General features: G+C 35.8%; 1 protein-coding gene across 2 annotated transcripts; it reads right to left on the bottom strand.

Moving 5' to 3' along the window:
• Nucleotides 1–674: 674 nt before the first annotated feature.
• LOC11443809 (cellulose synthase A catalytic subunit 3 [UDP-forming]) lies at nucleotides 675–9649 on the bottom strand. Of its 2 annotated transcripts, XM_003599148.4 has the most exons (15): nucleotides 9346–9649; nucleotides 8828–9011; nucleotides 8498–8693; nucleotides 7530–7750; nucleotides 7305–7422; nucleotides 7031–7211; nucleotides 6486–6752; nucleotides 5772–6117; nucleotides 5489–5626; nucleotides 5002–5127; nucleotides 4413–4625; nucleotides 3730–3994; nucleotides 3036–3238; nucleotides 1661–2011; nucleotides 983–1567 (listed from the first exon to the last, which is right to left on the bottom strand). In XM_003599148.4, exons 2-15 carry the CDS (start codon nucleotides 8852–8854, stop codon nucleotides 983–985), a joined length of 3237 nt encoding a protein of 1078 aa, XP_003599196.1. In that variant the 5' UTR covers nucleotides 8855–9011; nucleotides 9346–9649. The 2 variants fall into 2 exon arrangements, with proteins under 2 accessions (XP_024635369.1, XP_003599196.1); XM_024779601.2 differs by lacking the exon at nucleotides 9346–9649 and having other exon boundaries at nucleotides 675–1567; nucleotides 8828–8854.
• Nucleotides 9650–11539: the final 1890 nt, after the last annotated feature.

Here is an 11539-nt window from a genome sequence, read left to right as displayed (position 1 = left end):
GCATGAATCTAGTCATTAAAAACCGGCGAAACAATTTTAAATTAGAATTTACTTACATCATGATCGAACTCTGGATTAATATTACCTCTTTACCCTAAAATGTAATAAACTGTCTTGTCAAATATTTTCCACAAGTTTCGTACTTTGGAGGGGGAACTTCTTCAATAATTTCCATATGCTTGAGAGTATACAGACACTACCTAAAATGCAGTGAAAATCTTGTTTCAAATTCATTCAGACTTTAAAAATCCATTATAATTTGATGTCTTTCTATGATTCTTTATCATCAGTGTATAGTAATTAAATTTTGAAGATTTTAAAGAGGGTGGATAGTTTGAGATAAGGATTAAAGGAATTCAAGGACCCGGATTCAAAGGAGAAAAATACTAATATAACAATTAATTAAATTTTGAGAAGAATGTGATATTATGATTGCTCAAATTTCAAATCTTCACACACAAAATTCCTCACAAAAACTAATCTAGGAAAAGTTGTTAATGAAAGGCTTAACTCAGGGACCCAGATTCAAAGGCTTAATTAATTGATGAAGGTATATTTATTTCCACAATTTTTTCAATAAAAGTTAAGCTCAATATCAGAATGATAAAAAATTATATCAAATATATAACAAAGTGAGTATGAGGGTGTTAATGAAACCAAATAAGAACAAAATCTGTAAGATAGCAGAGATGTGTATACTACAAGAATGTTCGGTTTTCTGATGAATAGTTTAACAATAAACAGCTTCTCCCAAAAAAAGGGAGATATGCTCAAAATAGATACAAAAAATAACAACCTTAAAAATAATTTGATTCTAATTTGTTCTCTTCTGTATAGTAGTCCATCAACTGCACATAATTTAATTAAACATGCATGAACAAATATAAAAGAAACTGTAACCTGTAAACAAAAGAATTGCAATACAATCACAACAGTTGAGTGGCAACTAACAAGTTATCCAATCTGCCAGCTTTTCTTTTCTCTAGCAGTTGATTCCACACATCTCAGATTTGGGACCAGTGACTCTAGTCGTAAAAGGGTCAATTCGAACCCATAAAAGTGAAAAAATGGATGCAAGAAGAATGGACCAAACAACCACGATGGTTGGCGTTCGGTTCTGGCGTCCCATAAGACCTTTAAGGAAGGGGTAGAGATGGATGATCACCCAAAATGCAAAGAAAAGTTTACCAAAGAGTGGTCCCCATGATTGGTAGCCACTGTTAACAGCATAAGAGATTCCTGCAACAACTCCGACAAGGTTTATAATGAGAAGAGTTGTTGGTGGAATGAGAAGTGTTGTCCATTTAAACATGTATAGTTCTGCAGAGTCTCCATCTTCATCTGAAGCTTTTGAGGTAACAGTGAAGTTTGTGTCAATTCCAGCAAGTACTTTGAGTAAACCTTGGAACACAGCAAAAAGATGAGCTGAAACACCACCAATAACCCAAAATTGTTCATTTCTCCACCATTCATCAATTCCAACACCACTCCACCTCATCTCAAGGATACCAGTTGCAAAGATGGAAAGAAAGAGAGATATGAACCATATACTTGCAATATTACTAATCTGCAAGCGAAATGAAAGAGAAAAAAAGTTAAATATGTTACCAAGAGTGATATGAATCATATACTATATTTTGTTTGAGAAGAAATCACAAACCTGTGGAATAATGAACTTGTTAGTCAAGAGACAGACGGCAGGTAAGGTACAATACATGAGAAGGGGAATGGAAGTGATTGGATAGATAGTGGTGTTTATGTACGCAAACCTCTCAAGCCACTTTAACCTTCCACTATAACCGTACCAGATGGGACAATGTCGACTTAGTAGAATTTCCACTGAACCTAAAGCCCATCGAAGCACTTGGTTCAAACGATCGGAAAGATTGATAGGAGCTGAACCTTTAAATGCTGCAAGCTTGGGCATGCAATATATAGACCTCCAACCGCGGGCATGCATCTTAAATCCAGTAAGAATATCTTCTGTGACAGAACCATAGATCCACCCAATCTGTGGAATATAAGACAAATAATGATTATCTTCAAAGATAATTGGGCAAATGCATCATACTTTTACAGTAATTAACAATCATAATATTACAGACACCCCCATAATATATAATGCAGAAATGCTAATGCATAAAGAATGGTTGAGACACCGAAAAAATAAATCTGCCATACTAAATTTAAATCAGCTTTTTACTTTTTTTCTCAGAGTGAAAAAACCCAAGCCTATGAATAGTGACTATTAAGAGGAGTTCAACAAAACAAATTGGTTATGCGGGCAAAGGATGGATCAAGGCTAACCCTCATCTCTTCCTCTATTTAGTAAGTCAATAAGAAAAAAGCGGGAAAAGGCGTGCCTCAAGTGAAATCTCACATCGGTTAGAATATGAAAGTTCTTAAAATGAGTCGGATCTAACTAAACCCTATAAAACTAGCTTTTAAAATGAGATCTCTCTCTCACTTATAAACAGTTCTTCAGGTCACATCTCATCCAATATAGGATACTCAACACACCCTCACACGTCCAAGAGATACCATCCTAAAATTTGGGTTGGGCCTCAAACCTACAAAACCAGCTTATGAAGTATGAAATGTCTCGCACATATAACACTTTTCCAAGTACCAAAAGTGGGACTCTCAACCAAAGGTTTTAAAGCATCCCTATCAACTCTAGTATAAAGACGGAAAAATATTAGTAAACACTAAAACGACACCATTGTACTGATTCTGTAATTCATGCTTTTGCCAAGTCCGTCCCCCTACCCCCAAAACTCCCTCTTTCTGGAGCCAGCATAGTTCCATTTCAAGTATGGCTTGAATCCTAAAGACACATACACATGGATGCGTTTATGTAAAATATCCATATTATCAAGGATTATCTAGCCCATTCCATATTTAAGTTTAATTCATTGGACTTTTGGTCTCTTAATTCACAAATCTGTTGGTAATAAGCTGAAAATGTGACGAGACTGAACAACAAACATAAAAAAGCATCAAAGGTAATGGATTAGCGCCATTCTGTTTTGTACCTCAGTTCCCCATTCTGATTTATCTTCATAACCACAACTGATAACATGAATTGCCTCCTTGAGAAGAGTTTCTGGAGTTGCAGACTGAGGAACGCCACCATTTTCCATAAGTGTAGAGGCGACAAAAACAGCAGACTGACCAAACCTTCTCTCAAGGCTCATTTGTGACATGAGTAGTGATTTTTCATCATCAAATCCAGCACCTAAATAAAATGGTTGAGTTAAGAAACGGGAAAATAAATTGAAAACAACTCAATAAATTGATGAATAAAGCATACACAAAGAATTTCTATATCATCAGGAAAATGAGGACGGTTAACAAGGTATATCTAATTTCACATATAACTAAGAATTGAAGTTTGAGTTTCCACAAATTCTAGAAAGTTATGCGCTATACCCTTCTTTTTTAGCAACGAAATAACAAGAGATATCATAATCATCCTACAACTACAAGTGGCAAAAATATTTTAACAGGTAGAACTATCAATGAACCTTGTCCATTAGATGGAAGCTTAGTGGTAAGAGTTTGACCTAGTAACCTCAAGGGACAGAGTTCAAATACCCTCGGAGGGGAGAATCGTATAATGTCATTAGTGTCACTTCAACTAATTATAATTTCCTCCTTCTCCTTTTTCTTTTTAAAAGAAAGTGAAATTCATATAGAAAGCAGGTAAAAATATTTAACAAGCATTACCTTCCACCCCTTCTTCTATATCCTCTAGACTAAAGACGGGCACAGTTGGATCAACATGCTTGCTAGATTTATTCTTTTTTGAGTCTTTCTTGCTAGATTTTGAGCTCTTGTTTCGATCTCCACCGCAAAGTGAAGAAACAAGACTAGGCTTTTTATGCTTGGGTTTGATAGGAGGGTCATAACCATATAAAGCAGTTCTATTGAAGACACATCCAGTACCCACATAAACGGGACCTTGAATGCCATCCAACCCTCTCAAGTTTATCTGTACAAAAAGAGGCAAGATGGGAAAAGTAAGTATTAGATACAGAACGATTCATGTATAATGTATTCCCCTAATACCTTAACATTTCTAAAAAACTACAAAAAAATTCGGAAGTGTACTTTGGAACACCAAATTTTGTCCAGAAGTGTACTTCCTGACAGCATAAAATTCATTTTTTCCAAATGCGTACATCCGAAGTGATACTGGGAGGTGTATAAAATTCCTCCCCATGCTTTAAGCCCAAAGGGCTCTTGCATGAGGGAAAACATTTGTCTTTCACCTAATAGCTTAATCTTTTGGGATAGGTGATTCATTACAATAAGGGGTGACTCGTTCTTCATGAAGTTCAATATCATTATGAATAATCTTTCACCTAAAACCTAACAGAAATCAGATGAATATCCTGTAAGATACTTACATCAAAGAAAACAGTATTACGGTTGGCATATCGATCGTTCCTATCAATACCATCAAACCTCTGTGGAAATTGAACATAGCAAACATTTTTTCCAAGGTTGGGATCCATCATAAAACACATAGCTTCCCTCAAGGCTTTGCTGTTGTTTATGTAATGATCACAATCAAGATTCAATAAGAAAGGTCCATTAGTAAGCACAGCTGATACACGAACCTGAGACAAATATTGAACACGAATGGTTAGTCAGGTACACGTATAGAGTAAAGTAAGGGCCTGTTTAATTACAAAAAACATTTTCATTATTAAAATTTATTTCATTTTAAATTGCTAACAAGGAGATGGAAGACCCATGTGGTGAATAATTGTGATAGAGAAAATATAGAAAGTTAGCAAGGAAAATACAATTTCAGAAACAAGGAAACATTATTTTGGCCTTTTCAAATTTACTTAAAAATGTTGAATCGTTTTTCAAAAATTGTAAATGAAAATGGTGAGGGAAGTATTGAATTTATATTCTATCAATTATATTAAATGAAATAAAAATAAAATTAAAGTCCCTAAGACTTCAGAATTTTCTATGGCCACTCACAAGTGCATTCATGGCACCAGCCTTCTTGTGATGTTGGAACCCTGGACGCTTTTCACGAGAAACATAGACTAAACGTGGAAGTTCATTACCATCAGTATCAAGTCCTCCACTTTGGCCCAAGAAAACCTGCAGATAGCGAAAGGAATTTAGTATATTAAATGCTTACAACTTCCTCAAATTCCTAACTTAAATTTAATAAACTCATAGCATAGAACTTGTTATTTGTCAGAAAGTCGAAAATTTACATAAATATTATCTACAAGAGTAGTGAACAATTTTTTTACCCAAAAATCACAAGCGTAAACGCTAGAAACGATAGGCAATAATATTACCTAGGTTGACCCCTCTAAAAATTTAATCCATCTAGGTAGATGAAACTTTTGTGGAGAAAAAATCTAGTGAATGAAGCAGACAACACAATCGTTTGATTTTATCTTTGTCATGAGAATTCAACCAAACAAAAAGATAAATTAATAAAGTGAACTACCTGGATCATTCCTGGATGGTCTCTGGTGTTGTTTCCAGGCCAAGGTGTACCATCTTGCATCACCCATCCTTCTTCAGGGACTTTCACTGCTTTTGCAACAAGTCCATTGACACGAATTTTGAATTCTTCATATTCTCTCTGTGAAACAAAAAGAAATAATCATTAAAAGATGATAGTAAGTGCTAAGAGGCATGGCTTATGGTATCACAAACAAATGCATGCCAAGACAGAAGAAAAAATATAATCGATTTGCATGTGCAGCAAGTCTGTCAATCTTCATTACCTTCATTGCTCTACGATCTTTGACAAATGATGCTTGGACCTTATCTTTCAAGTAGTCAATTTTCTTTGAAAAGTACCACTCAGGTGCTCGTGGTTCAATTTCATATTTCTTGCAGAAAGGAACCCATTTCCTTGCAAATTCTGATGTCTCGGCAAGAGCTTCAAATGTCAACATAGCAGCACCATCATCAGAGACATAACATGAGACCTTATCCACTGGGTAGTCAACAGCAAGAATGGATAGTACAGTATTGGCTGTCACAATTGGGGGCTCCTTTAACGGATCAACAGTACTGACGAAAATGTCAACGGCTGCTAACTGTGAAGGTTCTCCTTCCCGATCATATCTGCAACTCAAATCAATTATGGCTCAGTTTGGATCAATTTCTATCGTATGAAAGTTTCTCATATAAAACAAATGTATATGTATTTCCTAAAAAAAGTGCATTATAAAATTTATGAAGGAGTTCAATGAGAAAGTTTATGAACAAATTGAGATGAAGAAAAAATACGTTTAACTTGTGCAATATTACAAATACTCGTAAGGATAAAGATTCTTTTAATATTTCTATTCCTTTCCTGCAAGTGCTTGTGGAGAAGTTTGCCAAAACTAACTATTAAATAAATGGAAAATTATCATAATAAAAGAAAAACTACAAAGATGATTTCCTTATAATATAGCAAATAGAAGGAGAGTCAAAACTCAAGGGCCTACCTTAATGAAAGCCTGTCCAGATATGTTTCACGGTTCACAGGAAGCCACTTGGGGAACTGATCCAAGATCCAAGAAAAGGCAAACCAAACTTCACATATAACTGATATTAACCACAACGCATAAGCATTGGGTACGGGATTTGTAATTCGGTAGTGCAAGAAAATGACAAGGATAACAAGCCGCAGAACAATGACCATACGATATGGATTTATCCTAGAAGATGGAATAGAAACCTTCCTCGAAAGTGGTTGTCGAGCTTCATCATTCCTAATCAAAACAAAGTGTTAAGTATTGAAGCCTAAAAACAAAAGATATGCATTGTGCTCATAAAAAAGAGACACAATCGAACAAATTTGATTATTTATTACACATTCACAAAAGAAAATTTTACAACATATTTATCAGTCACGGTATATTACTAAATGAGTTTCATAACTGCTGAAAAGGATAATAGTATCACTGATATCAAAAGAGCTAGTAGCAATGAGGCTTCCAACAGAAATGAAACAGCACACATTCTTATTGAAAAATATAGAAGTACTCACAACAAGGAATCATCGAAAAGAACATCAGTACTGGCATCAATATCTCCTATTCCTCTTTCAGAAGTAGCTTGACCTGTGCTCATTGGAGCAGTATTCTTATTATCGTGCTTCATTTTCCAGCCATCAACTCTTTCTTTCCAAGCTACATTACCCAATCCTGGTTCAACAACCCTGATGTTTGCTGCATAGGGAATATAAAGAAACACCTAAATCAATATCAGATAAAAACGAAACTATATGAGAATGTGTATAGTTTGAAAGTGAGGGGAATTACGTGATTGATTAAGATCAGACGAATATGATGGATGATTATGAACTCGTTTTCCGCGAGCATTTACAGGAGATGCCATTGACATCCTCTCAGGTGAGGCTGCAGATAATTCTCCAGATGTCTGAAAAAGAAGATATAGCAAAGAACATTTAATTCAAAATCCGTAGGGAACTATATGTTCAAATTGATACTATGAAAAAATATTATAGAGGAAACTAGTTGAACAACCTCTTGTCCACCGGTTAGCCGAGGAATGTGATTGTGAGAAACTTCCTTATCATAATGTGGAGCATCAACCTCCTCACCTCGCCCATACGCCATTTGCCAACTCAACATGCGTTCTGCGATCTTTTGCTTTTGGGTCTGAGTTTCTGAATTGTACTTGAAGTCATTTGCATCATTATCAGCACCACCATCCTCTTCACGATCTCCAAGAATTGCAGGACTACCTGAAATCAATTAAATAAGCATGCTTATTACTAGTTATATTTGAAAATGGTAGAGGAAAACAGAAGACATGTTATGATGAAAAATACGTTGTGTACATTGATATATTCATCTTGCAGGAATACAATTTTATTGATGAAACAAAAGGGAAAATAACAAAATTATTAGCTTACATTAATCCAAGCATTTAAATGGTTTTGGGTTGCAGTTTGCACTATGTAGACCGACCAAACTAGAATAAGTTAAAAACTACGAATCCAGTCTCCTAAGTCAAAGAACTAATCACGTATTATAGATCAAGCAGTTCGAATGGGTAAGAAAATGTAAACAATTTCTTTTATGAACCATCTATACACTTCAGTGATTTGGCATGAGTAAAAGGCAATGGCACAGATCGGTATTGGTAGCGGCACAACATGCACCTCCCAACACTCTCCTTCATCGATTGATTCGATTCCAAGAATGAAAAACTGAATTTGATTTATTAAAGGGTTTGCTAAGTGACTTTAGTTTAAAGCCTAACATACCTATAAAAGATCCAATATGCTCATTGAGAAATTTTTCTTTAATCAAAAGAACATATTTTCACTAAAATAAGAACCTAGCATCAAAAAGGTCGATTTGCTACCAAGAAAACTTCATATCGTCACCACATCAAAACCTTTGTTTGTCTTGTGAAGCTTTAACCATATGCTTAACAAAATTGAAAATAACATTATCATATACACAGATTTTTATCCTTATTTTACCTTTGTGCTTATTGTATCGAGTTTTGCACTGTGGGCAAGACTGATTCCCATCTTTCCTTTCATACTCATAGCACGGCCTACAAACAGGGAAGGCACAAACCCCGCAAGCAATGAACGGATCGCCATTAACAGCACTGCCGATATTATCGCCACAAATTTGGCAGACTTTGCTACCCAACGTCTTCATCGGCTTATCCTGAGTATTACAAGCAGCAACAAAATTTGTCAGTAAACATCAATATATAATAACTCCATCCCAAACAACTACTTCTTAAACTATTTGAGTGAAATCAAGTGATAAATTCAAATTCAAATTAAAATAAAACTCACCCCAGCTTCTCCTTCTGAGTCCATCATAGTCTCCTACTTGGCTCTTCTCAGATGCTAATAAGGAATCAAATAGTAATTCAAACTCAACAAGTTACACACATCACTTTAAGCACTTTTTTCACTTTCCAATTCTCAATAAAAGCAGCTTCTCAGATTCTCAATCCACTTCAGAAGCAACTCAGATCTGCATAAGAAAACAGTAAATCAGATCACTAAGCTTCAATTCCAACAAGCATCATCAACAATTTGCAAAATGGATAAAAAAAAATAAAAATTTAGATCTCTTGAACTCTCAATTTGATGGAATCAAATGAGTGTATAACCTTAAACCATGAAATTTAACCGATTAAACTTAAACAAAACAAAAAAATGGGAAATTCCCTTTATCATAGCTCAAGATTAATAACATTGACCTCAAAAATTGAACTAAAAAAAACAAATTTTTCATTGTGTTAACTTATCCAATTATCATAAAAACTTATATCAAAAACTTTAGAACATTGCATCAAAAGAATTACCTCAAAGATAAGATCTTGAGAGAATTGAGAGGAACCCAATTGAAGCAAGGAATGAATATTGATGAGACAATGAAGTGAAGATTAATAAAAGAGACTTGGATGGATCCAATCTAATTGACCGACAGAAAGAGAAAGAGTCACAGAACAAAATAATTGTTACACTCTCTCTCTCTCTCTCTACACATTCAAAGTTTTTGGTTTGTTTTATAGTTATTACTATGTGCATGTGTAATAGCTGTAAATGAATGTATAAAAAATATAGTAATGGCGAAAGTGACAGTGTAACTACGAAATTAGAGAAATAATTGACTAAAATGGTACCACCGACAGCTGCTGATGAGGCGTGTGTGTGAGAGTGGAAGCTAATTAACAAGGGATCTGATCTTCATCACATTCAGACATCAATCATTTCAATTAATTCAACAACCATATATACTTTTTGAGAATTGTTGTTCATGTGATAAGGCTGTGCCACACCAGTAAAATACGATTTTACTCCCTTGGCAGTTAACTGCCGAGGAAATCTGAATGCTGGCAGTGAGCTCTGCATCATTCTAAAACATTTCCAAGCCTTTTTTCGGCCAGTTTTTACCTGTAATTAAACCAGATCATTTCGAAAGGCAAAACAATTCATACAACATTGAAACTCGGACATAAACAATATAAATACAATATCTATTACAATTATCCATAATTAAATCAAACCGACATTTGGTTCAAGTTACACAAACGTTTGAAATTCATTTCAAATAACAAAAAAATATTGGCGCAAATGCACAACTTAATTAAATCAACATTTTTATACATTAAACAAAGTAAAAAATTCCATGAAATTAAAAGTAATGTCATCAAAAAAACAAATATACAAATCAATGTTATGAAAACACCAAAACTAAAAACACAAGTCCTAAAAATCAAAAAAACTACTGCTGGTCCTGCTGATGGTGCCTCCTCCTCGGCCTCTGACCTCGCCTCCTAGTCAAGATCGGCGCGATCTGCTCCCTCATATGGGTCATGGCCTGAAACTACTGCTAAGGGGTCATGCTCATGACATCCTAGCCCAACTGTGCATCAGCGTAGGCAACAGCACCGCTAACCATATCGTAGGTGTCAGGCGAGCTTCTCGCCTCATACCGCTCTCACTGCTCTGCAATGATCTGCTCTTCATTTGCAGGCCTCGGAAGATCTCCTGGAAGAGGTGGCAAGATCTGAGGGTGAGACACCCTAGTGTACCATAGGACATAGCCATCCGCCATCCGTCATGTCTCCTCTCCTGCCTGCTCACCCCAATCGGCCGCCTTAAGCGTCTGAGTGCGGAAGTCGACGAACGCCTGGACAATGTGAGACGGTGGCAGCTGTACAACATCGATCGGATGTCTGGGGACGGTCTGGACGTATCTGTACTGCCTCAAAACCCTCTCGGGCAAGTGATAGTACACTTTAGAGAGGTGTGCTTTGGGTGACAGAAACGTGATTTGTGTGAGAAGAAACTTACAACGAAGAGAAGAGAGTTATAGTATATGTGTTGTGTGTGTTTTATACCCTGTGTCTGAAGAAAGAAAAAAAAAAAAAAGGAGTTGGAAATGATACGATGAGGGCAGTGGCGGAGCCAGACTAAAAATTTTGGGGTGGCCGCTATCAAAAAGTAACTCTATTAACAATGTCATCCGGGTTAACTCTATTAACCTTAAAACAGTGATGCTCATTTCTCACAATGGTAATGCGCACGATGAATGCAAAGAAGGAACAATCCAGACACACTAATGTTGTAGTGTTGTTTACTTTAGCAATGAGTTTGCCACAAACGCAAGTCCAGCTTGAAGCAACTATTTATGGCTTCTGTTTTTTCACGGTGGAAGGGCTTTTAAATGCGAAAAAATAATGGTTGGATGTCAAACCAAACATAGAATCCCTCTTAGTGAGAAGCTCGTGGATAGCTTCTAGACCAACGTCCCAAACACAAGATTTAGATTGGAACAGCTGAAAGTACATAACTGCACCATCAATAAGACTATCTTGATAAACTACTAGTACTACTAATTTTCAGGTGGATCCAGATGCTTCCATTCCAAGTTTCAAATACTTGACATTTAAACCCAAGAATATATACTTCAGAAACTCATGTAGGCCATGCTCATGATAGTTGAGCCCGACACAAACCAAATGAAGATGTCATCACATGCAGACTGAGAGA

The sequence above is a fragment of the Medicago truncatula genome, chromosome 3, assembly GCF_003473485.1.
Source record: "Medicago truncatula cultivar Jemalong A17 chromosome 3, MtrunA17r5.0-ANR, whole genome shotgun sequence".
NCBI classification, from domain to species: Eukaryota; Viridiplantae; Streptophyta; class Magnoliopsida; order Fabales; family Fabaceae; genus Medicago; species Medicago truncatula.
Note: the sequence above shows the minus strand (reverse complement) of the source record. Positions and strands in the feature narration are given on the sequence as shown.